At 39.6% G+C, this 21,228-nt stretch overlaps 1 protein-coding gene across 1 annotated transcript in view; it reads left to right on the top strand.

The window, feature by feature from the left end:
• Positions 1–21,228, top strand: part of rngtt (RNA guanylyltransferase and 5'-phosphatase) — a 78,595-nt gene that overhangs the window by 23,667 nt on the left and 33,700 nt on the right. The window contains exons 10-11 of the mRNA XM_069161777.1: positions 1,847–1,918; positions 11,214–11,378. Coding sequence (XP_069017878.1) covers positions 1,847–1,918; positions 11,214–11,378 — 237 coding nt within the window. The remainder of the gene's footprint in view (positions 1–1,846; positions 1,919–11,213; positions 11,379–21,228) is intronic.

The following is a 21,228-nucleotide window of genomic DNA, read 5'->3' as shown; positions in this document are numbered from 1 at the left end:
TGGAAGTCCAGCTGTGTTGTCTCTGATATGCTTCATCGTCAGCCCGTGGCCACTGGTCTTTGTCTTTACATGCTTTTCTGTGGCACAGCTCTTAATGAGCTTTACATCAACTTGAGTTCCAATTTTGGATGAATGCACAGTCTAGATTAAATTCCTGTAGGTTTTCCTTGGTCACATAAATGTATTCATCCGCTACTGTCTGTCTGTGAAATGGTTCAGTGCACCAGATACATAATGATGGCATCCTCCTAGAATTACATCATTGTTCCTCACCAGCCACTCCTTCAGTTTAATGAATACCTCCCATTCACTCCCTTAGTCCTCTTTACTATTTAGTTTTGATGTGTGGTGTCTTTGACCTGTGAGATGTGAAGTAAAATTGCGTCAGCCAGCAGCTATACACATTTGAATTATTTTTATTCATGATTGTTTATTGTTTAACTCAATACAAATATTCATTAAGGTGCAGGTACTCGCAACCAGCAGAGACTCCAGGAAGTAGCTAGTCCTTGCCAAGAAAAAGTTCAGCACAAAACCCCCATTAAAACCACAACTTATTGTTTTTACACTTCAGTTTTGTGGGAGTTAAACAAACAAGTTATGACTAAGTGGCATTTTGGCCATCGCCATCTTGTTTTTTTTAGAGCCAGAAGTCACCATATTTGGACGAGAAGGTGGAGCTGGGGAGGAGTGAGGAATGGGTTTTACTGAAAGACTGCCCACCTTTAAAGGAAACCTGACTGCACCCCAGGCATGTCAATCAAACCAGACACGCCCACAAACATACTGCTCTTGGAGGCCTCATATTTAATCAATTATAAAATCATTTTCAGAAGGAGTGAATATAGCTAACGTCACCATAATGGTTTGGAATAAAAACACTTTGACATCCTTTTTGAATGTGAATCTTTTGAAGTCTGACGTTGTTTGGAGACAGCCCCTAGTGGCCCTCAGTGGTATTGCACTTCAAGGCACTTTAACATGATGATGGTTAATTACCATAGTCATCTTACCCGTGTTCATGCTTTTGGACAATTTGGGGATGAGTCTTCCTAAAATAAATGTTTTGCATAACAGCGAAGACCTTCAGTGATGTCTTACCTGCTACCTTTTACGTTTCTGTTATTGCAGCCAAACACTGCTAGTCGCCTGAATATTTTATGAGGGGAAATAGAATAAATATAGCTCCCTAAACGTGGTGCTTCACATTCACATTCAGTTCAGGTAAAGCGTCAAGGTTGCAATCCTTCTTTCACTTCGACTACCTCAGCAACGGTAAGTTCACATGCTCGTCTCTGCTGTCACTTCACCGCATGGTTGTGTAACACTTCTCTTAAAGCTAATCAGGTGTCTGTTGGTTGTCCTGAGCCTTCCATAATAGATGAGCAGTGCTATTTCTGCTTCATGTGGTTCTTCACCAGACCCCTCAAACACACCACTTTCAGAGGTTTTAACACACACACACACACACACACACACACACACACACACACACACACACACACACACACACACACACACACACACACGCACACACACACACACACCACCCACTTCCTCAATTCCTTGCATCCTTTGCATTGCCGCAGGCAGCTCCCTCTCTGTACATGCGTCATCTGGAGAGTGCTCAGACTCTAGTGTCCCATCCTGCATCACTTCTTTTAAACGGGCACCACTTTGATCGTACTGTGATATTAAAACTGCACATATTTTTATATATATATATATATATATATATATATATATATATATATATATATATATATATATATATATCTTTTCCACTCAATTGTATATCTTTTTCAAAAACTTTTCTCCTGACATGACTCTGTTTTTATCTCTGCAGGAGATGATCATCGACAAGGTGAATGGTCAGCCCGTCCCTCGCTATTTAATATATGACATCATCAAATTCAATGTGAGTAGCCTGAGCATTTTAAGTGTGTGTTGTCTTTTCTTTGACCTGTTACTCCTGAACATGTGCCAGGTCAAGATGTCAAGCATGAGTAAAGAAAGTGCACATTGGGAGCACGCCATTGACGCCGTGGTCTATCTGCAGCCCTTTCTGCCTTTTGCTTTTTTCTTCCTGTTTAGACGGTTCATCAAAGGGGTGTGTTATTTCTGTGGTCATAGTCAGCAGATGGTAGCATATGAAATCGGAGCAAGAAGCACTGACGGGGAAATGGATTTGTTCATCCCTCAAACCTGAAAAATCAAAATGTAGCAAGCAGCAGAGCGGCGTTCATCCAGGCTCTGCAGAATCTGCATAGAGATGACAGAGCTTTGACATTCTGCATGCTGAAGGGGAGAGCATGTCTCTGCTTGACCCCGCACCCTGTCACGCACCAGGCTTTACTAAAGCGTGACCTTTATCACCAGACGGGGGCTGACCCATGCATGAATATTTATAACATATACGTTTCTATCCTTTCACCGCTGAAATTGGTTTTGCTGAGCTACAGTGAACTGTTTTTTGATAATCATGTAAAAAATGTATTTAATATATATCTAAACCTTTAACATTTTCGGGATTCAATTGAACCTGTGATCAGTCACTTACTTGCATTTATTTTGGGTAGCAGTAATATCTGGTGTGTGTGTGTGTGTGTGTGTGTGTGTGTGTGTGTGTGTGTGTGTAAGTGTGTAATTCTTTTTTTTATATATAAGTGAAGTAGCATGTTTCTCCTGTTACATTATTTGAACTCTGCCAATTTTCTTGGGAATAGCCTGAGGACAACATTACAAGGCTGTTAATTGCTAACACTCTTCCGAACTGTAAATTAGTTCATCCTTTCGACCAAATCTGCGTGTTGCTAATGGCAAGCAGGCAGGGACAGAGACAAATTAACTTACAGTTTGCCCTTAGCGAGCCTCTGCTGTCTTTCTCAAAAAGAACTTGATGAATATTATGGGGGAAGGGGAGGCGGGGATTCAGCCATTGTGTTTGTCCATCGCCTCTTTTTCTCCATCGATCAGAGGATCGCACAACAAGCGGCTCAATAAAGGCTCCAGTGGTGAGGGGAAGGTCTTTGTAAGACGGTGCAGAGGTTAGCAGCTCCACATGACTCCCACCAAGCCTTCAGTAAAGCTCTGCTGTATCGATCCTTGCCGGCCATTATTAGCCTTCTCCATTATCTGTGGTGGGCAGCTCCTTCGCACTGAGGCTCCATCCTAAGACTCAGGGTGGAAATGCAGCAGGAGGCAGAACACAACAACCTGCTTGGCCCGTGGCCTAATGTGACGCCCTGCTTGTTTGGAAAGTGGGGTGTAGCACAATCCACGGGGATGCTTTCAATCCTAGTGTAATGACAAGACTGTGCCCTTTTGCCGTCTAGGGTAATCTAGTGGTGTGTGAAGAGTCAGACTTTTATTGACTTATGTAGAGTATTAAAACATTTTTTTTTTTTTTTTTTTTTTTATTTTTTTTTTTTTATCTTTCTTGACAGTTGTTGCTGCTCATCAGTCACTGTCAGCTCCCCCACTGTGGGGGAACTGACAAGACAGCAACAATTACATATATGTCTGCAGTTGTTTGGTAGAAAGCTGTAATTTTGAATTAAAACTGTGGGGGTTTGCACTTGACATCACCGCCTATGTGCTGACACTTTAATTGACCTCATCATCTTTCATCTTGCCAAAACAATCATGCCTTAGATGCGGAATTAGACAAGATAATTGGTTTAACTACATTAAGAATTGAGCAGGAAGGAGGGCTTATAACATCCACCACAGCAACCGTATCTGTTTAACTATGGACAGCTTTACTCACATCAGTTCCATTTAGTTATGCTTGAGTAAATCATTTCCAGGTACAGTCTGTAGCTTTCCAAAACCAACGAATTTTGCCTGTGCTGGAGTGCATAACCCTCTACACTATATGTTAAACTCGTGGTGATGAGGACTTTTACTTAGAGCAGATAAGAAGAGGTACCAGTCAATAGATAAACACAAGTTCCAGTGATGGGTTATAATGGACCTGTGGCTCGTAACAGCCACCACTGGCTAACTGTGCCTTCACCGTTGACCTCGGGTGCTGCAATTTCCTCACAAATCCCATCCACTCTGCTCGCTCTTTTATCTTAATTTTGCCTGTGATTATGACATCAGTCTTCACTTGTGTTTCCATGTGAGGCATGTGGTTGAACATGTGGACATTCATTATGGAAATTATGTGGCCATTATGGGGGTAATTGTACTGAAGTGTTGACGAGCAAGTAATGGTTTTCCATAATTGACAAATATGTCTGAATATTCAACACAGGACAGAGTTCATGTTGTGCTCCTGATTATCTAAAGAATAATAATGTGCTGCTTTTACTGCCCTCACTGAGCACAGTTCATCCAAAAAAATGGTATTCCCTTTTTCACATTGTTTTATTGTGTTAATTATAGGAGGGTATTTGAAAAAGGATTAGTTATAAATCTTTTGGTCTTTAAATTATCTTGCAGCTCTATAAAACCTGCTGAAACATAGTGATCCGACAGATCTTTTCGACCTGTGAGATGCATTTCTTTTTGTACTGTTTTTTAACTCTGTCCGAGTGGTGAACCCTTCACAGAATTAAAGTGACTCATAAAGGATCAGGAAGAGTACGCTTCAGGGGCTCGTACAGTATAGCTGGATGGACTGTCATTATAAATTCTGCCCTTTGGCCTCTTAGTATACATTTTTAGACACAAATAGACCGTCACCCACAGTCAAAGAGAGACTCACAGCATCTTAGGCACACCGGTGTGATGGTGAAATAAAGTTGCAGGACCTGAAGGCTCTTTTGTGTTAAAGTCTTCTGTCTTTTTTGTTGGACTGTGGATCTAAAACTTGAATATTACCAGCAGATTCTCAGCTCTTTATGTTATGTCTGTCTTTAGAGGAAGGAGTTCATTTATTGATCTGACTGCGTCACACCCCGGGATAAATACAGAGGGAATTGTTAGATTGAAAGCATTTGTTATCCAACTTATGATATAGCTAACATACTAGCAGTAAGTGATGTCACCTGGTTTTAAACCCTCGTTGAATAAATACAATTTTCCAAACAACTTGCTTTAACACGGCCCTCACATGTTTCTTTCATGTAATGGCTCAGTTATACAAAGCCATTCTGGATACAGAATGTGTTTTACAAACAGTTTTAAGCCAAAACAGTCTAAAAGCCTCTCTGTTTTTGTTAGAAATATCCCCGGGGAAGCAGCACATTAAGCCTGTGTTGACTGGTCCCAATACTGATTTTGTCACCAGTGAATAATGTCATTTTATTTTCTAAAATTATTGTTAGACAGTCTCAAAGCTTTCAACAGAATTCCCAGGGCTCTCACTGTTTTTGCTGTATTCTTGAGTTCATCCTTTAGCCTCTCCAGCTTCACACTCAAGGAGCCTTTATTTCTGATTCGGCTGTTCTCTGGTGTTTAACATTTAATGTGTCTGTATATATAGTTTACGTATGCACTTAGTTCAGTTATCTCGTAAAGGGACCTATGTGATTTTAGTTTTCTAACCCTTCATGTTACTGAGGTGACTCCTTCCAGTTTTTAATGAATACATTGGTGCATTAGTTATATTCAGTTTTATTTATAGTATTTCAAGAGTCTTCAGAGTTTATATTCGACTAATTTTGGATTTATGTTCAGATTCTCTGGATTGAAGGAAATGTTTCACTTCTAAACTGACTCAGAATTTTAGGGCTGGAACTTCTCATTGTTTTCATTGATTGCAATCTGCCAAATTCAAGTTTTGATACAGTGTTTGGCTTTAAAGATACAATGACAAAAAGTCTCTTTTATTCTCTTTGAAGATTAGAGGTAATTCTAGCTGTGGTAATTGCAGATTTTGGACGTTACTTCATTCCCAAAGAAACAAACAGTGTCACCTGTGTGACGTCTGACAGTTGGCAGTTATAGAGCTTCACACAAAAGTGAGTTGAAGAGCGAACCTGTTAAAAAACGCGTCACTGACTGTTATGCTTGTGATTTTTCTAGGGAAAGTCACCACAGACACTCGGCTCATATACTTCGTAAAACCGCAAATGCATGAGCGTTCACTGGTGTAAAACTGTCTTAGTCACCGTTGTGTTCCTTCATTCTGTGACAAAGTGACTCAACAGACCGTTTATTCGAATTGAAATGAATTACTTTAAGATGTCAGAAAATATTTTTTAAAAATCCCCATCACTGGAGGCCATTTTGAAATATTGAAGTGCAAAAGTGGAACATATTCAATTTACTACCATATGATATTAGGCAGAATGGCAAATATTTACACTTAGACTTTATTAATCCCACAGTGGGGAAATTTAGTCTTCACAGCAGCATAGAAACACAAAAATGTGCACACAATAAGAAAAAAAAATTACAAATACGTACACATAAAATAAGGTAGATAAGAAGAATTATTTGAGAAAAAAATAAGAGCAATGAATAAATACACACAAATAAATCAATAAATGAAACCAGTGACTGTTCATCATACAGTCAATTGATTGGCAAATTGCCAAGAGTAAAAGTACAAGTTTGATCTTCGCAGGATGTGTATAGTATTTGAAGTCGGTAAAAGCCAGTCTGTGAGATGAATATCCGAGCTGATGAAAGTATTTCTTGGTAGGTTTGTATTTGCTATGTCTCGCTAGATCCATCGCTATTGCTTTCCAGAGATGGTGAATTACAATGATGAGTGAATGTGGAGCAGCATAACGGCCCTAAATGGCAGCTTACAAGTTTGAGTATATTTGTCCACACTGACCATGAGCTATTCGAGAGGAATTGCCTCCTAGAATCACAGCAGAAAAGTAAAAATGGCACGGTGTTTCCACTGATATAACTGATCTTTATTCCCTGTAATGTTTGGTTAACAAGATTCTTATCGGCTGTGTTTTCCTGTTGAACAGTCGTGGACAGCACATGCCTTGAATCATCCACACTTACATCTCGTTCTGTCCCGATGACACAGCTGACAGATGGTGCCGAATGTGTGGGACATGATACCAGCTGTTGTTCCAGGAGAATGTGGTGTGGTTACTGAAGTCACCCTAAAAGAGAACCAAGTCCTCAAAAAAAAAAAAAAGCCTAAATGAGACCTTATCAAACTTTATTTTTGGTCTGGGACATTTTTTGAAGTTGCCAAAAAGCCTTTAAGACGTTGCTCAGGCTACCTTAAGCATGACAGACTCAAACAAAGATCCAGGGACAGACACGGTCATGGCTTGCTGCTGGAATATCAAGATGTTATGGCTACTGTGTTGGCAAATAGTTGGCTACTGATGCATCCAGCAGCCACAGGGCAACACAGGCATCCGACTGAAGTCGCAACAGACTGCCTGACAAATTAAATGGAAATATTTGTTCCACCTGCTCCCTTCTTTTGGATGGTATATTTACCAAGAATTCTATGTCGTTTGGGCTGTCGTCATCATTCTGTAACAAGGATCTACCATCTCCAATAATTCCATACAAAGCTCTGGAGAGAAGAGATGGCCTTTACCAAACTTACAAAGCAGAATACAAATGCCCCCAAGTCACAGCTTCCTGCTCAGAGCCTCTTGATACAAATCAAAGAATATTGATCCAAAACCCACTGGTGTCATGTTTCATCACGTTTTTGATTTTTATGTTATTTTCTGTCTTTTAAATGGGTGAAAACCTCATACGGTGTTGGATAGACAATATTCGAATACGTGTAGACACATATTTTTTTTAGATTTGCCAGACAAACCAAATCTTTGTGTTTTTCCTTCCATTGTTGGACCCAGCTGTGAAGGAAGGTTTTCCAGTAGTCAATGAATCTACTGATTTCTCATTATCACATTTTTCAAGAAATGATTTATTGAATAATACTTTATTCACTTTCACATGTGAGGATTTGATGTTTTTCTTTGTCTTCTGTGACAGTAAGCTAATTATCATCGTGTCTGCTTGGTCTAATTGAAATTGTGACATTTCTTTTTTTTTTTTTTAAGAAAAATTAGGAGCCCTCAGGTTGATCCCAAGGAACTCTAAACCAGAACTTATTGCTTTTCTTCTGTAAGAAAACATTATAATTAACAGTGTGAAATGCCTTGAATATAGCTGTGGAAGAATGGAAATTAATCTGTAGTTTAATTGTTCATGGGCTATTGCTTTCTGCCTTTTATACATATCATGAAAACATTTGGGCTGAGTGCTAGATTGGAAACTATTTCCATAGATGGTTTATTACATTATTTTGGCTACTCGTCACAGCAGGACGCTCTAGAAAGGTTGGCCAGTCATGATTTTTAATGAGTTGGCAATTAAGAACTGTCAATTTAGTTGAAGTTTGAGCTCTTTTTTCCCCCTCTGATATCTTGAGAAATATGAAATGTTAAGTTGTCATGCGTTCAGTTCACGTCCATCTCGCAGATCTTCAGAACTCTCTTCAACAGTTTTTTTGTGCTGATAAAATTGAAGTCCGTGAGTCATTGTTTTTAAATCACTTTGTCAATTGAGCAGCGGAGATGCGTGGTGGGAACTGTCAGTTGACCGAGCCGTCCCAGTCGGGTTTCATCATAACTCCTCTGCACCATTTAACACTTCAGTATGATCATGCCGTCATGTTTGTTGTTGGCACTTGGCAGTTTTAATTTTCAACCCAAGCTTTTATTTATTAATTGCTTGAGTTCCTGGTTTTCTTCTCCGTTTTCCTGCCACACTCACAGCAGTCCTCTAGGTGGGTTTGGAGGCACCTTTACTCTGCCCTGTCTGTTTGAAAGGCAGTGACGGCTCAGGTCGATGCGCTTATCTGTCGAGAACAACCGTGTGTCTGGCCAAAGATGTGTGGAAGCTGTTGTCATAGTGACAGGAAAACTGATTTCAATGTACTGTGTTCTTTTGGTATTGATATTCCCACGAGTTCAGGTGATGTCAAGGTCTTGTTGTCCAAGGCTTTGCTTACTTTATGCACCTCCACACTGCTCACCCATTGAGTAACTATTAAAAAAAGAGCTGTATACAGTTACTTTTATTGATGTTTGAGGATGTTATTGTGTGCGCCATGGGTTTATAATGCAAGTAGTGCTGTGGTTAACGATTATATTTATTATTCATTTTTCTGTTGATTTTTATTTAATTTTTTTGGGTTTGTTTAAAAAGTAGTCAAGGATGTCTGCGTTTTCTGAAAGCCCCAATTTAAAACTTTACGCAATTTATCCATTTGGACATTATTAAAAGGAGTCCAAAAAGCTTTTCATGTACTGTTCATTACAACTGGTGTAACAGGGGTGTAGAAGTTGGTTTAATGTCTGGCTTGTTCCAAAATACAAAGGTTTTAGTCCTCAACCTTACAAGTAACATTACCAGTATTTCAATATCAGTGATTTGGGCAATATCTAAATATTTAAATATAAAGATATTTATTTTAAAATGTATGTTTTAATCTAGCCCTGGGTAAATTGGGCAGTCAGGTCCAATTAACGTTTCACGGCTACTTACTGCTTTATGTATTCTGTACATATGTGTCATAATTATTTATCTTTATGTGTATCGCAGAGTATAAAAAAATGTAATATACAGTGCATCCGGAAAGTATTCACAGCGCTTCGCTTTTTCCACATTTTGTTATATTACAGCCTTATTCCAAAATGGATTAAATTCATTTTTTTCCCTCAAAATTCTACACACAATACCCTATAATGACGTGAAATCATTTTTTTTTTGAATTTTTGCAAATCTATTAAAAATCAAAAACGAAAAAAAATCACGTGTACATAAGTATTCACAGCCTTTGCCATTACACTCAAAATTGAGCTCATGTGCATCCTGTTTCCACTGATCATCCTTGAATGTTTCTACAACTTGATTGGAGTCCACCTGTGGTAAATTCAGTTGATTGGACATGATTTAGAAAGACACACACCGTCTATATAAGGTCCCACAGTTGACAGTGCATGTCAGAGCACAAATCAAGCCATGAAGTCCAAAGAATTGTCTGTAGACCTCCGAGACAGGATTGTATCGAGGCACAGATCTGGGAAGGGTACAGAAAAATTTCTGCAGCATTGAAGGTCCCAATGAGCACAGAGGCCTCCATTATCCGTAAATGGAAGAAGTTTGGAACCACCAGGACTCTTCCAAGAGTCGGCCGCCCAGCCAAACTGAGCGATCGGGGGAGAAGGGCCTTAGTCAGGGAGGTGACCAATAACCCGATGGTCACTCTGACAGAGCTCCAACGTTGCTCTGTGAAGAGAGGAGAACCTTCCAGAAGGACAACCATCTCTGCAGCACTCCACCAAGCAGGCCTGTATGGAGAGTGGCCAGGCGGAAGCCACTCCTCAGTAAAAGGCACATGACAGCCCACCTGGAGTTTATCAAAAGGCACCTGAAGGACTCTCAGACCATGAGAAACTAAATTCTCTGGTCTGATGAAACAAAGATTGAACTCTTTGGCCTGAATGCCAAGCGTCATGTTTGGAGGAAACCAGGCACCGCTCATCACCTGGCCAATACCATCTCTACAGTGAAGCATGGTGGTGGCAGCATCATGCTGTGGGGATGTTTTTCAGCGGCAGGAACTGGGAGACTAGTCAGGATGGAGGGGAAGATGAATGCAGCAATGTACAGAGACATCCTTTATCAAAACCTTCTCCAGAGCACTCTGGACCTCAGACTGGGGCGAAGGTTCATCTTCCAACAGGACAACGACCCAAAGCACACAGCCAAGATAACAAAGGAATGGCTTCGGGACAACTCTGTGAATGTCTTTGAGAGGCCCAGGCAGAGCCCAGACTTGAACCCGATTGAACATCTCTGGAGAGATCTGAAAATGGCTGTGCACCGACGCTCCCCATCCAACCTGATGGAGCTTGAGAGGTCCTGCAAAGAAGAATGGGAGAAACTGCCCAAGAATAGGTGTGCCAAGCTTATAGCATCATACTCAAAAAGACTTGAGGCTGTAATTTCTGCCAAAGGTGCTTTAACAAAGTATTGAGCAAAGGCTGTGAACATGTTATATTTTCGTTCTTTATTTTTAATAGATTTGCAAAAAATGTAAACAAACTATTTTCACTTTGTCATTATGGGATATTGCGTGTAGAATTTTGAGGAAAAAAATGAATTTAATCCATTTTGGAATAAAGCTGCAACATAACAAAATGTGTAAAAAGTGAAGCGCTGTGAATACTTTCCAGATGCACTATGTATGCATGTGTGAAAGAGTTACATTTCTTGTGTACATTTAGATAACAGATTTTTTCTTTTGTGTTTTTCAGGGACAGCCTGTTGGCCAGTGTGATTTCAATATCCGGCTGTTATGCATAGAAAAGGAAATAATTTCTCCCCGGATGGAAAAGATGAAGACCGGACAGATTGACAAAACCAAGGAGCCCTTCAGTGTCCGAAATAAGCCCTTCTTCGACATTCATGCATCACGCAAGGTAACTAAAGATGCTCTTTTCCTGTTCCAACTCGTTTTCCTCCCCATTTCTTAGACAGATGTGACCCAGTCAAAAAAACATTTCCTGCACACTACCGTGACCTGTACCCACTGGGGCTAATTGGGCTCAGCCTCAAGGTGGTAGCTGCTGATGCTAATCATTAGTTTGAACTTGTAAGCGATGGAAAAAGCATAATTTCATAGATTACGTTAAATGTCTTGTATCTGGCATTGCTTTAATGTGCTCAATGATAAGAAGTCATGGTTTTTTTTTGGTATATTTTGGGTCTTTTTTTCCCCGTGTTTCCTTTTGTAATTGTCAAATAATGAATAACATTATCTCAACTCAGGTTGTAATACTGTGCTGTTCACAGGCTGAAAGCAGAGCTTTTATCCTCTGAATAGCTGTCAAGCCTTCCTCAAAGGCCGGTACTTGTGCCCTACTGTCAGGTCTGTGGGAGGTCAGCGCACAATTAATTTGATGTTTTGCTCGGACCAAGATCAGTCGGAAATCTTGGCGCTGCACATTCGCAGATGATCAAAGTGTACAGAGGGAGTGAATTTTTATACGTTTCTTGTGTTTTTGTCGCATGCCTTCCCCTGTCAACAAGGATATCTTGGTGTTTTCGTACTTGGTAAAATTCCTCGTATGAATGGTTTGCGTTACCTCTGGTTTGACCCCGTGCTATTCACTATTCTAAGAACCTTTATGAGGAGTCACCCCCGCAGGTTAGGGGTTCATGTTGATGAGGATATTCTAGAAATGAAGTCACTGGAACTCTGTCTGGCTTCTGACTGCCCCATTGTGTTTTTCACTTGCCATCTGCTCCCCATACAGTCATATCTCTGTTGTGTGGGACATTACAAGGGGGAAACTGGAATCTGGCTCCACTGTATGCCATATCGACCAGAAATTCCTGTTACAGATTTTTCAGTCACAGCCCGGAGTTGTATGATGGCTTTTGTGTGTTGCTGGACTTCTGTTTTTCATATCAGACACTTAACACATTCATGTTGCCATTTCCCCACCAGTTGGGGCCATTTATTCTTTTTGCTTCCTTCATTTATCCAATTATCCTACAAAGAGACCTTTTTGTATCACAGAATCTTTACACCAAGGCAACCTGATAAAAATATTTTTGGAATTTCCCTTATTTGATTTAAGACATGCTTTGTCTTTAAGAAATTCCTCTTTACTTTCAATTTGAGATTTGTTGACATTTATCTGACATAAACCAGGCCTTTCACTCACAGCACCTGCAGAAAATTATTTAAAGAAGAAAAAGAAGAAGAAAGTAAAATACCCAGTAGTGTATTTTTATGTAGGCATTTATTGTCATAACTAAATGAAAAAGACAATTATTTTGCTTATTGTCTTTAATGACAAAATATATAAATTTTTAGTGTGACATAAATTTTGCATGCCACAAAAAAAAAAAATCTAAAAGGTATGTGACTCAGCAGAGGACTGTAGCTCTGCCAATACTAAATGAAAAGCAGCTATGTATTGGAGCTTTTTTGTGATATGGAGAGACATCATTGACAATAAATAATCAACTGTCCAGTCACATTTTTGGGGGGTAGAGGTGGGCAGAGCTTATCATCAATGTATTTAGCTGATAGCAGCCATGACAGATGATGTTTAACACGGACTCAATATAAAAATGGAGGTAGCCTCCGGGTCTGAAAAGTTGGGCCACTAACCACCTACAGGGGCTGGCTCCAAAAAAAACGGACTCCAAAAGAGTCCCAATCAAACGCATTAACTTATTTCATGAAACACAAAGTCAATAAAAAAAATTCCACAAGTCAATATGGTGTCATACGCTTAATTCACTCCTTCTGATCAGTGTACTGGTGGTCCTTATAAAAATAACTCTATATTTTATTAGATATTTGGCCTCAAAGAGAAGTATGTTTGGGGGCGTGCCTGGTTTGATTCAGTCTGGTTGCCAGTGTAGGTAGGCAGGCATAGTGTCCTCAGGTTCACAGGCAGATCCACCCCTTTCTTCTTCCTAAGCTCATCCAAATATGGCCCCTTCTGGCTCCAAAAAAACAAGATGGCTAAATTGATAGACTTAGACGTTGGGTTGTCACCGTTATCCTATGGGCCACCTGGCTCGAGGCACGTTAGACAAAACCATCTGGGTACATTTGTTCTTGACTGTAAGGAGGTTTAGGTTTTGGAAGCTAAATAATTGGCATTTTAACATATAATTTTATTTAAATATGACACACTAAATACATGTATAAAAATGAAATGCACATCACAATTAGTGTTGTATGCAATGTTATGTCTTTTTTTAATTCGTTTTTATATTGGCACTTTAAATCCTCCACAGAAAACAAAAGTACACGCAGTTTAAAACTCCAATTATTGCCTCATGTCTTTGGTAATTCCCAGCAACATGTATGACAATAATAATTGCAGTGAATGCTGCACATGTTTCCCTCATTTCTTATGAGCATGACCATTACACAGGCAAGTGTAATGCCTGTCAAACAAGCTCTTGTACCAATTTAACAATGTGTGCCAGCAAATAAATGAGTTTGTTTTCTCGATGCTGTGCACATATACGATACTTTTAATTTGATTTGGGGCAGTTGACGCTACATGCAGAAAATATACGCAGCATTCTCAATACACAGAGGTGAAATTTTCTCTCCCCATGTAATGGCCACTGGTAAATTACCTGAAGAGTGTGTTTGGCAGGGATCTGCGTTTCCCCTACATGGAATTAGAAATCAAGTCAATTTTCTTGCTTGCTGAATTCAAGAGTATTAGCAATTTCCACAGAGGATCAGTGTACAAGGTAGAAATACCTATTCCGTCCCAGATTACAGAGACAAGTGGGTATGTTGGTCACACACAAAACATTTTATGACATTTCTATCTGACATTTTATCAAATTATTCATCAAGAAAATAATTAATAATTTCTGGCAGAAACATTTTGTAGTTACAACTTTAATTGCATGGATTTAGTTGTCTGGGCAATGCAGGATGGCTCCTTTTTTAATGAATAAGATGAACTTAAACCGTCTCCCTGTTTGCAGCTATAAAACATTTCTACTTGAATAAATCCTCTGAACTTTATATATATGTATGTGTGTATGTATATATATATATATTTATATATATATATATATATATATATATGTGTGTGTGTCCTGGTAACATCTGTCCAACTAAATGTATTGTTCCTCAAAAGCAGGGAAAAGTTTAAACAGGCGTAAAGACTCTTTTCAGTCCTTGAAAAGGAAACATTTGGTGAGGCATTACCTGGTTGAATAAGTGGAACATTTGCAGAGTATACAGTGATTAGATGTGACTCGGGGTGTATCCAGATTTAATAAAATCACAGTTTGGTAACGTTGAAATTACAAAAGGATATTAGATGGTGTGAGTTCGCAGAGTATCTAATATCCCACGCTCATTTATCATAGCTTTAAAAGAAAAAAATTAGGATTAAGATGAATAAAGTCCCCCCCATAATATTGATATCTCCAACTGACCCCGAGACATCACTCCGCTCCTCCCAGGAGTCCAGATGGTTGTGAGAGAATCAGTTTTCTTACCTGAGAGTAGACCTCATCTTGACATACCTCTTTGGAATGAGATGAAATTTGGATAGAGACCTGAAAAGTAGTAATCTAAATGCATTTGTAAGACTGCATACGATTCATAGAGCTCAAACCAAATCACAGCAGGTGCGATTGCAGTATGGTGGATGCAACCTAAATAGTGAAGTGAAATAGTTTTTAGGGCCGATGAGCTATGAAATCACAATTGTTGATGTGCATCAAAGCACTTATTTTGTTTGGTGGGCTTTTGTTTATCTTGCACCGACGGATACTTTCCAGCTGCAGTTTATTTATACAAATATAAGTTTAAAATATTTTTCAAAATGGTCTCTTAACTCTTACTAAAAAAAATTAATTCTGTGAAATGGCCTTTGGACCTAATGAAACAAATAAGATATTTATTTGTTTGGAATGTAGAAGGACAAAGTCTTGGTCGCAGATAATCAAAGGACAAAGTGTGATGAGAAGACTCTGTATCCTTTCTGGACTTCCCTTACTCTCCAGCAGGTTTATTCATCAGTAATGGTCTTTGAGTCTCCTCTTGTTGTTCCACTCAGACTCGTGAGTCTGAGTCCTGCTTTTCCAGTTGAATCAGATTTATCGTGGTCAGGCTTGAAGTAACTAACTCCCCCTGAGCAGCATGTCTCGTTAGCTGAGGGCTGTCAGTCTGCTTGCTCCTCGTTGCTGCCTGACCTCACACCTCTTGTCAGCTGTTGAGGCTCCACCTGACTGCAGGTCTCCATCTTTTTTTAGTCTCCTTTACGTGGGTGTTTGAACTATGCGTGTCTGTCACGCCACAAAGTAGTTTTCAGCTTCTCGCTGGATAATAACTGAACTAGAGAAGTAAAGTTTTTGGTTTTGACTTTTAAACCTACATTATTTTATTTGTTCTAATTAACAGCAGTCGTGTGGGAATCCTTTGGCAGAGGAAAGCAGACAGTCCAAATCTCACAGCTCAGCTGCATGTCCCCCCTGGTTTATGAAACGCACTGCGAAAAAAAGCATTCATCAGCCCGCACCTCTGGCCTCAATAATACACACATCCTCCACGGTTAGGTTCAACAACAAGCCGCACTTTATAACCTGCACCCTCTCTCTCTCTCTCTCTCTCTCTCTCTCTCTCTCTCTCTCTCTCTCTCTCTCTCTCTCTCTCTCTCTCTCTCCTGCTGCTGCACCCACTCACACAGGGAAACATGTTGACTGTTGTGTAAGGGCTTATGCTGCTTGGAAGAACACACGACATGGACTCGATGACTAATGTTTGTTTACCTCAGTTGCTTTGAGATTTTTTTTAGTTTTCTTCAAAGCCTCCAAGACATTATGCAACAACTGATGAAGCACGGCATATCTATACAGTAAAGGTCGGACTCAGTGGAGAAAGAGAGAGCGGCTGAAGATGCGGCAACATCGAGTGTAGTGGCTCATTCCATTTTTTTTTTCTGCTCGCCTGCCCTCCTTGTGCCTTCCAGGCGCAGAGTTGATGTACTCAAGGAAAAAAAAAAATATCCTTCTTCGTCAGGTCAAGTGTCTTTCATCAGATGTTCTTTGGACTTTTGTGTTTATTCTGCATTTCACCACTCTCCCTTTAGACTGCTGTCTGTCTGTTTTCCTCTGTTTGACCCATGGTGATGTCAGGATGTCCTTGCCTTGACCCCTGTCAACAAGTCCTTCTGAGATAACCAGCACAGCTGCTGCCATTACAAAACAAACCCAAATCAATGTTTTTCTAGATTGCCTATTTTTCCAAGATTTTTCATTTGTAATGATTTTTTTTGCTGTATTTGTTTTTCTTTACTTCAAACTGAATTACTTACTTTTTGTACAAGGACATATCGGCTATTAAACAGGATAAAACTATTTTTGAACATAACCATGGAAACTGTAATCTAAGATTAAAGTGGGCAGCTGTGGCTTGCTAAAACCTAAAAGGTGAAATGTTTGGAGACATTCTATCACCCCGTTTCTATGACCTCCAAAGCTGTTACTCAGAAAGTGCACAAACATAAAGATATATGTGTGTGTTATTATTATTATTATTATAAATAAATAATGAGAAAATATGAAATTGCCCTGATTCTTACAAACAGTGATCATCCAGAGATATGTTGCAGCCAATCGACCAGCACTATTTCATTACAAGTCGTGTTCACCAGAGCATTTAGCAGCAGCAGCAGCAGCAGCAACAACAACAACAAATGTTTGAGCCTTTCAAAAGACATGCTGTAATAATGTTTTTTTTTGTAAGTGCCAGACTTTGTTTGTGTACTTGTGTGCTAAATTGTCTCATAGCAGCATTTTAAGAGCTTTGCATGATGGAAAGAGTGTTTTTAGAAATACTCTTTGAACGTGCTTAGTACATTCACATACCAGGAAATAGCTCTGTAATTTTACAGCTGCATCAAATAAATATTCCATTTAGTAAACATCCGAGTTAAACTGACAGTATCACTGGCAGCGTTTGGTACCAAAAGGTAAAACTGTTAACATTAGTGTAATTTAATCTATCTACGGTAATCTAATTATGCACGCAGAACCCACCAACCTTACTCCTCATTCCCAGTAAGTAAACGGTGTTAGTGCAGTTTACCAAAGACAGATGTGTAACTTAGGACATTGATTCCACAGAGCAGGACAGTTGATTTAGAGAATTAGCTTCACTGATCAATAAATTAGTAGAAAGGAAGAAAACTAATCTGCACCTATTATGATAACTGATTGGTGTTTTTGCTTGACTAATAAATAATTTGGTATTCACTTGCTCGCTGCCTCTCAGTTGTGAGAATTTGCTGCTTTTGGAATATTGATTTGACTGAAATGTCTTTTTGGGCTTCAGGGAAGGAGAAGTTATTTTACTAATGTTTTCTGGGGCATTCGGTGGGCCTGATGTTGTAGGCTCGTACCGCATACAGTCACTGCAGCAGCCAGGGGACCTTTGTTGCACGTCATGCAACCTTGTTTCCCTTTTATGCCATCATAGACTGTCAAATTAAGGTGAAAATGCCCCTAGAATTCAGTTTTCTGCCTTATCATATGACAAAAGATTAACAATTAATTAAGAACATTTTTATTAGGTTAACTGAACAAGCGTTAGTTCGCTTCCTTAAGCTTAAATTGAGCCTCTTCTGACACAGCTGTTACTATTTTGTGATGCACAACAGTATCTCAATACTGTGCGATATTTTCATTCAACGTGAAAAGTTTTGCTCTTGAATCTTGATTGATGATGACAAGTATGCTCTTTGTACTTTCAAACACAGAAACAAACCTTTTTACCTGTCAGACATCCAGACAAGCCCGGCGCTCAGGACAGACGGCCTCTTACTGGCAGCAGCATGCTGTCGGCGTCCAGTGAAGGGCTGCCTCCTGGTCGTTGCCCCTTCACACTGACTCTCTCTCCGCTGTCTGGATGAACGTGGCTCAGTGTGTGGGCTGTGCTGAGCACTGCTGTGCATTTGTGGTAGTTCATTTATCTTTCCTCTCTCGGACACAGGCCGGCAATGTGTCTAACCGGCGGTGATAGCAGACTTGCACTCGCCAAAGTTCCATCTCCCCGCCATGATAACGTAATCCTGTATGGTTTCTTTCTTTAACATTGACAATAATGTCAATTTCACTGTTTTTCAAAGATTATTTTCTGTTTATTGCCAAATTGAATATGTATACAAACTATTTGGGAAAGAGTCTATTTCACAATTTTAATGTTGTTATAGGGGGTTGTAGAAACATTTTATTTAACCCTTTGCACACCAGTTTACTAACCTGCCTGTTGCTCACATCTTCAGTCTTCGTTCTGATTATAGTCTGGAAAAACATAAAGGTTTGCTCAGCCATTGTGAAGGGCGGACCAGTCAGCGACCAGGGAGGGTGGTTAAGTATGATGGCATCGAAGTCAAGCTATTGTTTCTAAATGTAGTTTCAACAATGGTGGTGGTGGAAGAATTTTGTTGCAATATATACAGTATATGGCGGTCTATGCTGCTTGGTTAAAGGCTGCTCCAGTAGAGCCAGTGGAGTGTGCCCAGACCCATCTATGCATACAGGGAATTTGGGTCTGGTAATACCAGGGTATCCATTTACCCCTTAACAAACCGATTGACTTTTCATATGTAGGTAATAACTAATTTAACGTGGGAGCTGTGCATGGGAGCTGTGCACCCACTGGGGCAGCTGTGGCCTGGAGGTTGAAAGCAGGCCCGATTCCCAATTGCACCCAGGATAAAGCAGCTGCCCACTGCTTCACATGTGTATTTGTGTTCACTGCTCACGGGCTGAATACATAAAAGAAAACAAACAAAAAAACCTGAAAAAAATCCAACCTTTGTAGACACCAGTGAGGCATTATGTGCTGCTCAGGCAACATGCCAGGTGTAGACACAATGTAAGAGTTTAATATTCATAATGCCTTGTAGTACAGCTTATATCAGGAGGACTTGTGTCTGTGCTCAATATTCTTCCTCTTGTGCTTTGTTTACAGTATTGTTTTTGGGGCTACATGGGCACCTCTTCTTGTTTTGTCAAACTAGTACTTGATTTGATTTGTTCTGGGATACAATTTTTAAATAGAAAACTGTTGAATACTGACTTGGTTTGAAGCCCTTTGAGCTATGCTGCATAATAAAGTCTGAGAAACAATCAGTGGCAACCTGGACCTGTAAAATCAAATGCAATCCAACGCAGCAGCTCAGACCTAAATTATTAAGGCTTTCGTTTGTAGTTTTATATTTATTTTTATCCTCAATTCGTCATGATCTTGTAATAGCGTTCTAACATTTTCTAATTTTACAGTGGGGGATTTTGGCTGATATTAGACGCCTGTCCAGTTCACCACCACTTCTTTTCATAATAATTACATTTCACGCTGTGGTCTGTTATTTCCCATCTGGACTGTTCTTGTCTCATGCCAGCCTATACTGGTTTAATCCTCCGAGTTTCAATGTGTCTGTTCATCGTTTCCCTCTCATTGCAAATGATTGTCTAAATGTTATCTTGATCATGGTTTTAATGAGACGTCAAATATCCATCAAAAGACGAAGTTGTTGAAATTCTCTAGACTTCGTGACCTTGTTTGACTCTGGGCCAGTCGGCGGTTTAGCATCTCTGCCCGCACACTCTGATGTAGGTTTTTCCATTTAATAGGGAACTGCACATTGGCTTCAGAGGGCCATTCACATTAGGGTTGAAAGGAGCCTCCAGTAACCGCCCCATGGTCTGACTGGAATATCAATCCATCCTTTCCACCTTTGATTCAGACCCCGCACCTAAACCTCTCTAAGAGCAATGAGGATGAGCAGACAGCAGGAAAATACAAAAGCTGCAGGAGAGGAAAGTGCAAAATATCAGTCCAGGTGTGCTGAGGAAGAGATGGAGATACTGCACAGACAATGAGTCATAGAGTTGCTTTGTGAATGAGAATATGCTGCATTATCCTGCTTGTTCACAGCATGCATATTAATAGACCATAAGGTGTAGGAATATTTAACACGCATAACAGAAAATCAAATTCACAATGTTTCACTGCTCATATTGCTTATTCCTTTTTTTAAACATTACCCCATGTTAACGGCATGTCAGTTACGCAGGTCTTTCATTCATTCTTTAAAGTGACATTTTGTTAACTGTAAATGTGTTTTTTTGTTGAGCAACTTATTTTCAGCGTAACAGCAGTCAGCTGGAAAGTACCATCAGTCTATGAGCAGTCAGTGTAAAGAAACTGATTCCTCACTCTCTGGGATATTTTTGCGCATTGCTGTGATTTCGTCACTTATACCTTTTGTGGTGGTGACATTCATTCACTAGGTTTTGTTAATCTGACATTGTTGAGCAAAAATACTTTTAAGGTTCTCCAGATTGCTTTCCCCTTGGTGTTAGTCCGGTTGATGGTACCTTGAGTAAAAAAGAGTTTAAAAAAAACAACAACGTATTTTGCATTCCATTAGTTTCTGCTTACTTTGTATTCCAGTCGAGCAATTACAGTGCAGCCAATGCAAACCCATTATTCTTAACCACACCAGGAAATGGTCGATGTCAAGGTCAAGTTCCACGCTATAAATTCTCCACATGGGATGTTTTTTGGCAGCAAAATACAAAACTGCTATAAATGGTGAAGGCGTGATAAGACGATTTGATTTAATAATTATATTAAAAAAAAATCAATTAATCTTTCCACGGTTATGATTAAAAGCGTGTTCCACAAACACTCTTCAAGCAATGCCTCAGGACCTTAATAAAGTTCCAATTTTCATACATTTATCAAGGTTTTGCAATCTT

The sequence above is a fragment of the Embiotoca jacksoni genome, unplaced genomic scaffold, assembly GCF_022577435.1.
Source record: "Embiotoca jacksoni isolate LCO1_2020_lvr unplaced genomic scaffold, fEmbJac1.0.p SCAF_29, whole genome shotgun sequence".
Taxonomy (NCBI): Eukaryota; Metazoa; Chordata; class Actinopteri; family Embiotocidae; genus Embiotoca; species Embiotoca jacksoni.
This window is presented reverse-complemented; position numbering and strand designations above follow the sequence as displayed.